Here is a 15,588-nt window from a genome sequence, read left to right as displayed (position 1 = left end):
CAATAAATGTATTTACCATTCATTTATTTATTCATTTAGTCAGTCATTGTTTATTAAATTTCCATACAGTAAGCAAATATCAGAACTGATAAAGAAAAACACTAAATAAACCAAATTATTCTACCTTATTAAAATCAGTGAAGAGATAGTTGGAAATAGTATCAATTTATTTAATAAAAACTGACATCTATAAGAAATGTATCAATTCTAAGTAATATTTGTTTTAAACTAAATGAGGAGTTTTAAACTTTAATTTATGCCTTCATTTCTTTCTAATGTGCAATGTAACAAATATACAGTGGATATGAGAAAATGAGATAATCCACAAGGCTATCAGTCTTGAAAAATATATTTGGAAAAAAATTGTTTCTTAATCCTCTGTTACTACTTCAATGTATTTCTATTTTTCTATAAACACCACAGTGGGTTGCGGGTGTATGGCTTACTCTTGTGTGTTCCTTAGTCTTCTCAATTCTTTGTCAAAAATGCTGAATATATCCTTTGGTGTATAAATGCTGCATATAATTCTTCCCTCCAACAAACTCATAGGCAATTTGCACTTTCTTAAGAATGTTACTTAGAACTGTCGGTCAGTCATAGTTTCGACAGAAGGAAGCGAATGGAAAATACTTTCGCATATAGTTACATTATGGCTCTGAAATACTCCATACAATCCTGTAAGCCTGGCATGTATAAGGAAGTAAAACAAATACTGGAGAGATGGATCAGAGTTTAGGAGCAATTCCTGCTCTTCCAGATGAGCAGAGTTGGATTGCCAGCACTCATATCAAGCAGTTTACAACCACCTGTAAGTCTTGCTCCATGGGATCCATTGACTCTGGAGTCTGCATGTGAACTCCCACGGTCATGGCAACACACACGCTCACACTCTCAAACCCACACAATTAAAAATGAAACAAGTCTTATTAAAGGAAAAATAGAGAGAAAGCAAGACAAAGGTGAGAGAAGAAATCCTTTGTTCCTAAATATCACTAGCTCTGACATTCAAAGAATTAAATGTAAACATTAATGTTTGCTATATAAAACAGAAGTAGCTTATACACTGTTCTCTTATGTTTATCAGTCTCTGTTATATAAACAATTATAAATAAATTATATTATATATAAACTTAATTATATTATTTATATATTTATAAAGTATAAATTAAATAAATATTAAGACAAAATTAAGGCATTCTTCTTTTTGAAAACTATTCACTATTGAATTTTCATCATTGGCCAAAATTAACAAAAAAAAATGTTAAGACATACTTCCAACAGTCATTCACTGTATACATACTCATTGGCCCCTGTTTTAATTATACACACTGTTCCAGCTTCAAGTGATCCAGAAATGTACAAACACACAGTATCACTGTCTTTTCAAATTTACATCCTATTTGGAGTAACCAGAAGAATATAAATGCACCATGTTTGTAGAGAAGTGTGAGACTTATCATGATAAAGGAACACAGAAGGAGTACCAGGGCTGATGAGGGGAGCGTTGTTGAGCTCTGGTAACTATCAGAGAGCTATAACCCATTAAAGCCTCTGGGAAACCTCAGGAAGGAGAAGGATGTAGCCAAATTTCTAAAATGGTCTTATTAAAACCATAAAAAAAAATACAGATCCAAATACAGGGGTGAAAGCCTTAGAGAACAGGGAAATAGTGAGAGCCACCAACCAATCTTACCTCACCAGCTCTGCAACTTCCAAAATGCCATGACTTCCTGTCTACCCAGACTTTTATTGCCTTGCTGTTCTGCCCTCTCATTGGCTCTTAGCCCAGCTACCTCACTTCCTTGTCACTGCCTGTCTGTACAGACCTCTAGTTCTCTATGTTTGGTACTGGGATTAAAGGCGTGTGTCACCATGCTTGGCTCTTTTCTCTAGTGTGGTCTTGGACAGAGATCCTGCCTGCCAAGTGATCAGATTAAGGGCGTGTGCTACCACTGCCTGACTTTTGTGTATACTTAAAATGGCTTGCTATTTCCTCTGATCTCCGGCAAACTTTATTTATTAATATACAAATAAACTACCACCACCTTTTAGCACAAATAAAATAGCACCACAGAAGGATGTGTCCATGAATGTGTCGGCAATGTGTGTGTGTGTGAGGTCTCTGTATATGTTTGTGTGTGTGTGTGTGTGTGTGTGTGTGTGTGTGTGTGTGTGTGTGTGTGTATGTAGGGGGTCTGTGGATGTGTACATGTGTTTGTGTATGTGTGTGTGGGGGGGGTGTCTGTGTGTTTGTGAGTGTATGAGAGAGAGAGAGAGAGAGAGAGAGAGAGAGAGAGAGAGAGAGAGAGAAAGAAATAACATTTCTGAATGGAAAGCTGCCAATAGAGTGATTGTTAGGCAGAGACCAGAAGAAATGAGAGGCCAGTCTTTGAGCTGGTAAAGCACAACACCGAGTGGTAAGACCCTAAAGAATCATAGGCTCAGAAAGAACATCTGGGCTCTTTCTCTTGAGGCAAGCCCTAGAAAAGCACTGGGCTGCTTTAACAGGAAATGCATAGCCTTAGTTATCTTTTAAAATAGCCAACTCTTGTCCAAATGTGTCCACACTACCATGGAGTCTAATATAATGAAGTCTAAAATATTTTCTCCATGATCTGTTTTTCAAAGTGCATCTATTGTTGCTACAATTTCAAAAAATTGCTGAAAATTGGACATTTAAATTTAAAGTAGTGTTGGACAATGAAGAAATCAAATAAAAATATATAATATATTGTATATGATACCATATACACAATTCTATTTAACATATGGACATACATGTATTTGTTTATAACTATGTACACATCCACACACATTTAACTCACAGGTCAGGCTTGTGTCTCTGATTATACACAATTCTTTATAGCTGATATCATTCACATTAAAAAACACTTTACGCCGGGCGGTGGTGGCGCACGCCTTTAATCCCAGCACTCGGGAGGCAGAGGCAGGCGGATCTCTGTGAGTTCGAGGCCAGCCTGGGCTACCAAGTGAGTTCCAGGAAAGGCGCAAAGCTACACAGAGAAACCCTGTCTCGAAAAACCAAAAAAAAAAAAAAAACACTTTACAATAATCTGTCCTTCAATTCATATACTTTTTCACACATAAATGTGTTCTTCATATGCATATTCAACCACTTTAAGTCTGTGTGTTGGAAATATCTGAGGGAAAATCACATATAAACTGAACCCATGTGGACTTTATCCTGTGGTTTTCTAAATCACCACCATCTAACAAATATGAACATAGCATTTAAATTATGTTAGGTATTGTAAGTAACTTAGCCATGATTTTTAAGATAGAAATATGTGTCTGTGCTTTTCCTAAGTACATTGGTTGTTGCTTACTGAGGATTTATCGTGACATGTTTCATTAGGTAGTTTAGTTGTGCACAAATATTATATAATATACATAGCATAGCTATGACCGCAATGGGCAGTATCGTCTTATGCAATCAATATCAACTCCTTATTTATCATCTTCAAAGAGTCTGAAAAATATCTCAGCCCATGATAATTATGGACTATGTCTAAAATTCCAGATGTTTCATAAACTCAAGTATCTAGATGTATCAGAAGGAGTATACTTTTTTTGCATTTTACTAGAAATATTCATTTAATAATTATTTTAGTAGATATCAATGAATACCACCATGAGTGATTTGTCATGAAATATTTGGAAAAAGTGAAATTCAATCTTTCTTTTTTTAAAAAATTCTGTTAAATAATATTTAATAAATTGTTTTATATAAACTATTAATATGTCTTATATATGAATTTACTTTTAATATATAATATAATATAACATGACATAACATAACATATCATATCATATCATATATCATAAGGGGCAATAATATTTAAAAACATAATTATCTAGCAAATAACACACTGATTACAGTAAAGGGATCAAGGATAGAGAATGTACATTTTGGAAACATGGCATATGAAAGAGTACTGAATTTCATTAAATGCCTTTTATAAAAAATATATGTATAATCGCCAGGAATCTATATTCTATAAAAGTATAAATTAAAATTATTTGTCTGCTTCGGAGGAGAACATGAATACCGTAGATAGCTACAGTATTAATAAATGGTTCTCAGGATGGGTAGCTAATTTTATGTAGCTTAAATACTAATATTCTTTAACCATATCCATAGAGAAAATAAAATTTTCCGGGATAAATGAAAATGTAATAATAGTTATATCATAACATGCAGTCATTACACAGGGCAAGTTGCAATTTCTCTCTTAACCACATTATTATTTATTTGTGTTATCTTACAGCTCCCTCACCAGTCACTAACGTGAAAAGGGGAAAGATTGCAAAGAACAGTATCTCTTTGTCTTGGCAAGAGCCAGATCGCCCCAACGGAATCATCCTGGAGTATGAAATCAAGTACTTTGAAAAGGTGGGACTAAGAAAATAAAACTCTCTTTTTTTTTCTTTCCACTTTAACAACTTCAGTTGTAGATTTGCACAAGAGGAGGTTGTACTCTCACATGTAAAGCAATAGAAGTCTATTTTTCAGTTGTGCTTGTGGGGGGCAGATGCCTTCACTGAGCCCTCTTGTCATATTCTGTGGGGGCTGCACATGGATAAGGACATATAGTCAGCTTAACTGATTTCACTTTGGGAGCTACTGAAACCATGTGGTGGTTAAAAAACTTTTCACTTCAAGCATGAGGAACTGAGTTTGGATTCGGAAAACCCATCCATATAAATGTCAAATGGACATGATGACCTTCCTGCAATTTCTGCTTTAGAAAGCAGAGTAAGGGGGTCTCCAGAGAAAGCTAGCCAGTGACAATAATGACGTGGTGAGCTCTGAATTTGACTGAGAGACTACCACATTGAATAAGGTGGATGGGAGATCAGGATGTTTATGTACATCAAGCTCTGGCCTCTGGAGTCTCATGTATATATATGTACATCCACATGCATGCACACGTGTGCACATTCATCCACATGTGTACACATGTTTAGTGTGCGCACACACACACACAAACACAATGAAAAAATGTAAATAAAAGACAGATCATACAAGATTTTGAAAAGTGTAGTGAATATTCAGCCTACATTGATTTTCACTAGTGAGTGCAATACCACACAAGGAAAACTATGTTTACTTATGTCTGATAGCTATCACAGTAACAGTTTAGTTAAAGTATTGGAAGTCTCTCTCTCTCTCTCTCTCTCTCTCTCTCTCTCTGTCTCTCTCTCTCTCTCTCTCTCTCTCTCTCTCTCTCTCTCTCACACACACACACACACACACATCCATAATAACTGTCTAAATCTCTATGTTTGAAATTTGAGGCAAAAATAGTAGAAATACATTTCTTACATTCTTTGGTTTCAAGATTTCTCATGGTTCTCTGAATAACTTATGTCTTAAGTTTGTATCTACATTTGCATACAGTTGTTATCTAAAGAAGGTAACATTACTATTACTTTCTTTGGATTCTATAATAAAAGCTATGGAAAATAGAATCAAGGCTGGACGAGGTGGTGCACGCCTTTAACACCAGCACTTGGGAGGCAGAGGCAGGCAGGTCTCTGTGAGGTTGAGGCCAACCTGGTCTACAAAGCAAGTTCTAGGACAGCCAGGGCTGTTACACAGAGAAACCTTGTCTTGAATAAAAAAAATAGAATCTAATTGTTAGAAACTCAGAGTAAGTTTATAATCTCTACTATCATGTTGGCATATGTGATTGAAATGCTGGAGTGATCATCTATCTATCATTCTACCTCCCTATCCTCTGACAGTGTGATTTTTGTGTAGCTTCAACATAAATAGCATACCTTTAGAATAATCTGAGTTCTAATAAAGATTTTAAGAAGCTAGATATTGCAGGGAGGAGGGGCTTGGACCTGCCTCAACTGAGTGTACCAGGCTCTGCTGACTCCCCAAGGGAGGCCTTGCCTTGGAGGAGGTGGGAACGGGGGGGGGGGGGTTGGGGGGCAGGGCTAGGAGGCTGGAAAGAGGAGGAGGGGGAATCTGTGGTTGGTATATAAAATGAATAAAAAATTCTTAATAATAATAATAAAGAAAAAAAAAGAGAAAAAAGAAGTTAGATGGATGCCCAAGTCAGTACCAGTAGGTGAAGTGGAGACCTTGACTCAAATGTTCTGGCTCTCTGCTGGTTGGAAAACATTGCGGGAGCACAGAAGGGAGTCGCAATGGAGTGGAATGAGGGTGCTGCTCTCAATAGATGCTCAGAAACTCACAGGGGCATCGTTTCCCTTTTAGGGAAGAAAAAATGGGATGGGAAAAAATTGTGTTCCCTAAAAACCTCCCAAACACAGAGCATTGGAAAAGGAGGATGGACCTTTTCATCTCCACGAGAAATGCTCTGATTAGATAAGGAGAATTACTTACAAATCTAAGATTCTTTGTGCGTACAAAATAGAAGAGTCTAAGAAAATGGGGTCGATGATAATTTTCATAGTTTTCCGGGATTTGAAAATGGCTTCTTTTGATTGTTAATTCTACAATTAACTATGTGGATCTTAGTTAAGGATAACACAATATAAGGAATATGAAGTAGTGTGAGCTGCCTATATCTTACATCTAGACTTTCAATGTCTGCAGTGATGATTCTTTGATCTTGTTAATGGACTATCAAACTGTCAATTTTTATTAATGACAGTGTTGCCTGTAACTATTGGATCATACAGAACATAAATGGTGACTCTGTTTTGTTTGGGGGATTTTTTTTAAATCTGTTTTATTTTTGTTGTTGTTGTGTAATTTGCTGAGTTACCATAGAGTATAATCAAATTGATTTCATCAGGTCAACTTCATTCATGTCCCATTAGAATTTCTTCTTATTGTTCTCCTCTCCCACTGTCCTTCCTGGTGCTGTGTTATCCACACCAAAAATGCAGTTTTGAATGCATCAAAATGCGCTAAGAGATAACCTTAGAGAATAAATCATTTTGTAGCATGGATGACAGTATTTCCTGTCAGAAATTGGGGTTAATGTGGTAGAATGTAGTGGCCTCAATGATTCCCAGTTCTCTGGTTCTAGTAATTAGAAACTGCCTTTGACTTCCAGACATCTACAATATGAACACATTCTATGTGTGATAATTTATAAATTAAGAATACATTTTCTATTTGCTTTTGTAATTTTTACTACTCTACACAGTGCAAAGTTCTATAGAATTAAACATTTATATAAGGAAACACAAACAAGATTTGGCTATAAACATTCTAATCATTAGTGTAATTAAAATGGATTTTAACGTATTAAAATATGTAATGGAAACTATTGTTTACATCTTTCCACCAAAAATTATGTAAACGATTATGTCACTAACTTAGTGGAAATATGGTTCATCAGCACTAAGACTAAACATTTGATGTGTGTTCGTGTGTCTATTTTGTTTTTCTTCTATTCAATCCATGATGTAGACCAATTAACGGTATTTGTGTTTTTACTCCCAAAAGCCCTTCCATGCCTCCCTGGTTAGCAACCTTGGCTTTATCTACCAGGTTCAAGCTTATGTACATGATTCAGTATGAGCAAGGATGTCTGCCTCTTTCATTCTTTAGGCTGCTGCTTCTGTTAGAGACAGATATCAAATGTGTCTTGGGAAGAGTTGCTTTCTGTTGCTATTCCTGCTGAATGCTATCCATGTTCTGGAAGATTTTCTTGAAAGGAGAATTTCTTTTCCAGTTATCAGAGTTTCAATATGATTTATTCCTTCATAGTTTGCATTTAGTGGTATAATAATATGTTTTATTATCTTTATAACTGAAAGTAAGAAAAATAACATGAAGGCTGGGGAAATCCCAGTTGTAAAAGTACTTGCTGAAATGTTTGAAGGCCTGCTTTTGATAACCAGAACCCATGTAAAAATTCCACGTGTGCTGATGCATGCGTGTAATTCCAGTGCTCTGGAGGTTGACCCAGGAGGCTCTCTGGAGCTTTCTGGTCAGCAATCATTCTTAACTAATTTTGAATTTGAAGTCAATGAGAGATTGTCTCAATGTAGGTAGATGGCATTTCTGAGGATGCCACTGAAAGATTGCCCTCTGGTCTTCAAACACATGTGCACAAGTGCAGATGTGAACCTGGGTATATATGTATACACACCAGCATTCACAGCTGCATACATAAACACATATTTAAAAAAAGAAAAAGATTTAACTTGGGAAAAATGGTTTCTATATGATTAGGGTAAAATACACTAATAATAATTTGCCTTTGTACACTTTTAAAAGTGACAATACATGTAGTATTTGGTAGGAGTTATAAATTCCTTTTGTTAATGTTATTAATTCCCTTAACTTTAATCAAGTCAAGTCATTAAACATTCTAATATATACATAAAGATTATTCTAACACTTCCAGAAGGAAAAGGGATAATGAGCCTTTATTCCATGTTGAGGTGGGGATTTTGGTAGATTTCCAGAGCTCATTTGAAACCTTCAGAGTGACACCAATCTTTTATTGGATGGCTTTTGGCCAGCCACAGGTGGCACAGCCTTCTAGGGCACACACACTTGCCAGCTGGCACATCTACCCACCGTTGCCCTGCTCTAATAGAGGTCATTGGACTCCTCTGCTCTGGTCTGGTGATGGGCATCTTGCCATCTCTTAATTAAAGGCAGAAGAAAAGGGAAAGCTGCCCCTTGACAGGATGTTTGCCAGCTGGCTTCCTTAGCTGGGCCCTCCCCTCACTTCATGTGAGCAGTGTTCACAGAGCAGCTGGGGAATGCAGCTCATTGGCTCAGCTGGGACACCAACACAGAGAACACCCCTGCCCTGGTCTACTATTTGGCAGCCAGGTGCTGGTGGTTGCTGATGAGGTATATATAGAGTTTGTGATAAGATGAAAATTAGCCTGTTACAGTGATTTTTAAAAGTGGAATAGAAATATGTTTTGTAGAATATGAAGATTATTCCAGTATATATTAATAGGTTTTAATTAATTACATACAGTCTTTGCTAAATTGTTTTTTTTAAATGTAACATTGAGCTAACTCAACAAGACGAAGTGCAATCAGATGCTATATAGAGAACAGCTAAGATATGTTAATCCTAAAAACAAACAAACAACTCTGCCTTTTGTGCATCTGATGTTGTGTCACACATTATTTCAAATATCATTTCTGTTCTCATGTAATGACTTTAAAATTATTTTTGGCAAAATAAAACATTCAATATATTTACAGAATGCATTTATGCTACATTGTTGTTCTTCATTAGATTCAACCACACAAGCTTTGTAGTAATCAAATTTACCTATTTAATGTGTTGTGATTTTCCTCTCAAATGTATTGATAGACTTACACTTCCATTTTAAATAAAAAAAATCTGAAGTCTAGAGTCTGATAGATACACGTTAACCATATATTTGGAATTTGAATGTCAATATTCCTGTGCTCTTAAAAAACTAATTCCGATTTTATATTAAAAACTTTATTGTTCTATGAGAAAAGAAACTCAAAATTTATGACAAATACATTTTAATATGGCAGTAGTTTTTACTAAATTTCTTTTCACACAGTTAAACTTCTTTGGAATAGATGAAAATAATATTAGCAAACAGATATTTAATCATTTCCTACACAAAGTTATTGCTACAATCACAGCCAAACTGCAAAGTTTACTACTGAGAACTGATGGTATTTGGGCTCAATATTGAAAGACAGTGAATAATATAATCAGGTTTATTCAGTCATAAACTTGTCTGAACTCTCAGTGACTACAATAGACCATAAAAAGTGGTTTATAATATTAAGGAACAGCTCAAAGAATCACTGTTTTCTGTTCCTCTTCTCCTAGCACTAACACAGTAGAGAGTAGAAGGCGGGGAAGGGCTTATGAATAAAGAAACTGGTATTTAAGGTTCATCTTCTGACATTTCATTATGTACTTTAACTCCCTTATAAAAATACTAATAGAATTCCCTCAATATTTTACAGATTAAGTTCTTAATCTGTGCATTAAAACTAAAGATCAACACCAGTCCAGGATGAATCAGAAAACCTATTTCTATTAGAAATAAGTCAGACCATCACAATTTAGAGATGAATTTGGATATGCGTAGGTCCGTGATGGTTTAATATGCTGCAGCACAGAAATGAGGACTGATTCACTGCTCTAAAAGAAGGGTGCTTGCAGGTTTATGTTTTAGGTAGTTTGGGTGGTGATACAGAAAGCGTTTAGCTGTCACCTTGCTTATGTAGAATTAGGAAAAGTGGAGCTTCCCTTAGATCATGGATATTAACCCGTGAAGTGTCATCATGTTCATTATTTTTTCATTCTTGCCTCATTCTGATGAAGACACTCAGGCAACAGGTCCTATTCCAAGGTAAAAATGGAAGTGAAAGTGAATCAATCTACTGTAACATAGCATGTCACCCTGTGATTAGAGTGCCATGGTAAATGTTGCCCTTTAAACTCAAGACACAGGGAAGCCATGGATTGGGTGGGGACTTTTGTTATCATCCCCACAACAGGATGATAAACCTTTGTTTAGGTTTCAATCTCTTTTCTGTTCTAACTCTAATAACTAGGTTACTAGTCTCTACTACAGCCGGACCTGTTTTAAAATGAAAAAAAAAAAAAAAAGTCCTGTGTTTTTGCAGTTTTCTTTACTGCTTCCTGTTTAGATTAAAATCAGTCAAAATTAAAATTTGTTGGAAGTACTTATTTCATCTCACAAGCATTAAATATAATTAAAAATCAAATTCATAGATTTAAAGCTTATATATAATCTGAATACTCAAGAGATAATATCAGCATTCTGGAGTGCTAGCAAACATGTCAGGGATTTTACAAGAAGGCAGACCTACAGAAACAAGCACATACATAGTCATAGCAAAAACGCAGCCTCCCGAAGAATGCTTTCCTGTAATGTTATTAAAGATTTATTTCGTGTGTGTGTGTGTGTGTGTGTGTGTGTGTGTGTGTGAGAGAGAGAGAGAGAGAGAGAGAGAGAGAGAGAGAGAGAGAGAGAGAGAGAGAGAGAGAGAGAGAGAGAGAGAATGTATGTATGTATGTATGCCATGGGGTTTCAGGAGCCCATGAATGCAAGAGGGCATTGGACCCCCTGAAACCAGAGCTACAGGTGGTTGTGAGCCATCTGGTGGGTGTTGGGCACTGAACCTGAGTATTCTGAAAGGCCAGTAAATGCTCTTAACAGCTGAACCATTTCTCTAGGCCCATCTTATAATATTATTAAATGTTATAAATTTATTATTGCCCAATGTATATTTGATAAATCATAAATACAATGTCATCAAAATGGTTAAGTTCTGGAGACATTTGCTAACAAACTAAAATGCTTCAGGGGGTAGCAGAGAGATCTTTGTTTGTTTTTTTTTCAATGTTCATATAATAGAAAATCTTTGAGTTCTGGTCTAATTTATGAGATTTCTGTTTTGCTGTCAGTAATTCATGTGTTGAAGACTGATTTTTTTCCCCCCATGTTACATGTGCCATCCAAGGACCAGGAGACCAGCTACACAATTATCAAGTCTAAAGAGACCACCATTACTGCAGAGGGCCTGAAGCCGGCGTCTGTGTATGTCTTCCAAATTCGAGCACGTACAGCAGCAGGCTACGGTGTCTTCAGTCGAAGATTTGAGTTTGAAACCACACCAGTGTGTAAGTCATTTTAATTACTGTCAACCCCTGTCTCTGTAATGGTTACCAGAAGAGAGTCTGCAGATCGATAGGCTCCCGGGGCTCTCTGTCAGCTTTTCTCTCGTCCCTCTCTCCAGTTCTGACCCCTTCAGGTAGGAGGCCTCTGCCATCCTATAATGGTAGGTCTGAGGGTTAACACTGCGTGTCTTGCCTTCCTGCTTTGGTCCACTGGGAGCTGCTACTTCAAGCATCTTAAGAAATGTTTAAACCGTGCTTTTAAAGACTTCATTCCCCCAGGTGCCATGCTTTATTGAATTATTGCCATTTACTTTTTACTTGTTTTATTGAACTATGCTACTTTAGTCTTTCTAAGAAAATTCTACAGGGAGCTTTCCTTAAGCATTGAATCTGACAAGAAAATGGTGCTTTCAAGATCCAATCTGATTTCCTAAAGTAAAAATTAAATTTGTGTCAGAATCTTGGAATGGAGAATCTGGAAATGGTTCTGAAATGCTCTTTGGTGCCCACTTCTTGTTTAATTTCATAAAACATAACCTTAGGCTTGCAACAAATGATTTTCGATCACTTGTCCTAAAGCCAATACATTACAGCTAAATTAGAAGACAAAAGCATGCTTTGTTTATGCGCGAAGGAGCTGTACTATTAGTTTTCTGTTAAGGCAGTAATACACACGAGGATTGTGAAATGTTTTGTGTTTGTGTGTATATGTGGATGTATGCGTCTTCCTGTGTGTATGTGTGCATGCACAAACACATGTGTGCATGTGTATGTGTGTGTGTCTGTTTCTGTGTATGTGTTTGCGTGCATTCACACATGCACATGTTTGTGTACATGTGTGATCTTAACCCAGCTCCATAATTTGCAATGGAAAAGTAAACACACAGTTAAAAAGTAACAGACAGTGGGACCCAGCCCTGTGCTCAGTGCATGAGTTGGATATTGGAAACCTGAGGCTTATGCAGGGACACATGGCTCAGCCTGGGAGGAGGGGACTGGACCTGCCTGGACTGAGTCTACCAGGTTGATCTCAATCCTCAGGGGAGTCTTTGCCCTGGAGGAGATGGGAATGGGGGGTGAGCTAGAGGGAAGGGAAGGGGGCGGGAGGGGGAAGAACAAGAGAATCTGTGACAGATATGTAGAATTAAATTATATTAAAAAATAATAAAAAAGAAACTAAAAAAAGTAACAAAATTAGAGTTTAATTATTGGATTAATGTTATAATTATTAGAATAATTATTAAAATACAGTTTCAGTAAACTCATATGGCATGACCCTCTAGGAACCTACATTGCTTCGGCTGAAAGCCTCTCTAATTGATGTACATAAATCATTTTTGTTAAGTAATGAACAGGCTCCTTCATGCTACCCCACTAGATATATATTTAAAAATAATGTTAGTGATAGAAATTTCTTTCCTCTACAAAAAAATGTATGACTTGAGTTTAATTAAAAGTATAGAAATTGGAATCTAATACTTAACTTTCAGATAAACTTTTAAACAGATTTAATACTATGTATTTATGAAGTCATAAAAATACAGTCTGGAAAATGAATTAATTATTAAATCTCTTACTTTAACTTTAAAATGGCTTTGTTATAAAAGATATGTTACGGAACCTACCTATTGTAATTGTTTTCATTGTATGTATCTTATATTAATATTGAACACTGTAGTAGCCTACAAACTCTAGGAACAGAGCATATAAAAACATTATGCATGTATAAAGTTTTATATGTATGTGACCAAAATAGGCTTTGATGCTTTATGATTACATAGGTCAAAATTTTCATTTTATATTAAATTCTACTATGAATGTGATGGCGACATGTTCAATCACCAGTTTTTCTCTAGACATTCAATACTTCATTCTTTACTTTTATTAAATATTAGTTTTGGAGTATTACAAATTCATTCCAGAGGATAAAAGTCCATCATGGCAGCAAGACACAGTGGTAGGAGGAGGAAGATGAGGGAACATCAAACGTCTAGTATGAAGCTCAAGATTTTAACTCTCAGACCTACGCCCAATGACGTGTCTTCTCCAGCGAAACTGAACTTCCTAAGTCTCCACAAAGAGCCCTACCAATTGTGGAACAAATGTTCAAATAGCTGAATCTACTGGGGATATTCTCATTCAACCCACAAAAATCTGTCCTTTGTTTCTAATGTTTTGTCAGGTCAAATATTTTCGAAGTAGCCATATAGATTTTACATACTTTATAGTTGTTTCTATCTTTGTTTTAGGTTTTGGATTTTACTGAACCTATTTGTCTACACACACACACACACACACACACACACACACACACACACACACACAGTTAGAGATAGAGACAGATAGATTCATTTTTCCTATTTTTTAAATTTTATTTTATAATATAATTTAATTTTACATATCAGCCATGGATTCCCTTGTTCTCTCCCCTCCTACCCCTTCCCATTCCTTCCAGCCCACCCCCCATTCCCATCTCCTCCAGTGCAAAGACTCCCCTGAGGATTGAGTTTAGAGACAGGGTTTCTCTGTAGTTTTGGTGCCTCTCCTGTATCTTGCTCTGTAGACCAGGCTGGCCTTGAAAACACAGAGATCCGCCTGGCTCTGCTTCCTGAGTGCTGGGATTAAAGGCGTGTGCCACCACCACCACCACCACCACCACCACCACCACCACCACCACCACCACCACCACCACCACTACTACCGCCACCACCACCCAGCAAGAATTAGTTATTTTTCTTAACTGATATCTTTTAGTAGATTATTTTGTGATGCTTTAAACTCACTCTCAGTGTCTCCAAATTATTTTTCAGCTGCCTTTCAAGAATTGAATCATCAATCACCTCTTACTTAATAAAAGCTAGATGTTGTAAAGTGTATACAAAATCCCATCATTTCTAGATAATACCAGATCACTATAGTATTGTAAAGATACAGGTGTGCCTCAATTCATGATGCAGTTATAGCCTTGATATAAGACAATGGAAAGCTAGACTAAACATTAGTGAGAGTATTTAAAATTTAACAAATTAAATAGATAAAAAGATGACCATATGAGACTTTTTTCTATAGCTAAAGAATAAATAGGTAATTAGTTAAGAATAAGAAGATTCGTAAGTTCTATATTTTCAGGGTTACTATTCTAATGATAGCATTTGATCCTCTCAGGAAAACCAATCAATCAATAAATAAATAATACCTGGTCTTGATGATGTGTGTCCTGTGAGAACTGGTTCACAGGTTAATCTAAATATAAAACTGACAATAGGTACAATTCATTAGAGAACTTAGAGAATGTTGCATTTGTGTGTAGGGGTCTGTATGTGTTCCTGTGTTAGCATGTAGGTGTTTTGCTATTGATGCACATGTGTGTCCATGTATGTGGATAACAACACTTGATGCCAAGTAACTTTCTTCATTGATACCCATCTTATTTTTTGAGGTAGAATCGCTCAATGAACCAGAAGCTTGACTATTGAGTAGACTTTACCCATGGTGCTGGGGATAACAGATACATTCTGCCCCAATTGCCATTACATGTGCATGCCACAACTGTTCAATCCCAGGTTCTCATGCTCGTGGTACATGCACTTTACTAACTGAGCCTTTTTTTCTAGCCCAAAAAATTTCATTAACCCTTTATTCTTCAAGACTCTAAACGTAAAACTATAATGCTTGACTGAATCTGCCAGCTTCTTCTTTGGATGGAACAAGGCCTGATCCTTGAATCGCATTTGCACAAGTTTTATCTTGTTTTTGCTCTTTAGGAAGAGAGAATTCCTTAAGCTTTTGCTTTTCACAAGTTGCATGATGAGCTGAGTGGAGTCTCTTATTGGGGCTACCACATCCTTTCTTCCATTTCCCTTATCCTTTTCAGCACAAACTCCAACATTAAATTTCCTGGTGATCTTTTTAATCCTAAAATTTTACATTTTATATTTCTTTTTACCATACTTGTTCTTTTTCA

At 36.3% G+C, this 15,588-nt stretch overlaps 1 protein-coding gene across 14 annotated transcripts in view; it reads left to right on the top strand.

The window, feature by feature from the left end:
- The window catches only part of Epha5 (EPH receptor A5), a 356,197-nt gene that overhangs the window by 241,035 nt on the left and 99,574 nt on the right, over nt 1-15,588 (top strand). For all 14 annotated transcript variants that reach the window (XM_006983822.4, XM_076546512.1, XM_076546513.1 and 11 more), the window contains 2 exons: nt 4,290-4,414; nt 11,468-11,627. In XM_006983822.4, coding sequence (XP_006983884.1) covers nt 4,290-4,414; nt 11,468-11,627 — 285 coding nt within the window. The remainder of the gene's footprint in view (nt 1-4,289; nt 4,415-11,467; nt 11,628-15,588) is intronic.

The sequence above is a fragment of the Peromyscus maniculatus genome, chromosome 10 (assembly GCF_049852395.1).
Source record: "Peromyscus maniculatus bairdii isolate BWxNUB_F1_BW_parent chromosome 10, HU_Pman_BW_mat_3.1, whole genome shotgun sequence".
Classification (NCBI taxonomy): Eukaryota; Metazoa; Chordata; class Mammalia; order Rodentia; family Cricetidae; genus Peromyscus; species Peromyscus maniculatus.
Note: the sequence above shows the minus strand (reverse complement) of the source record. Positions and strands in the feature narration are given on the sequence as shown.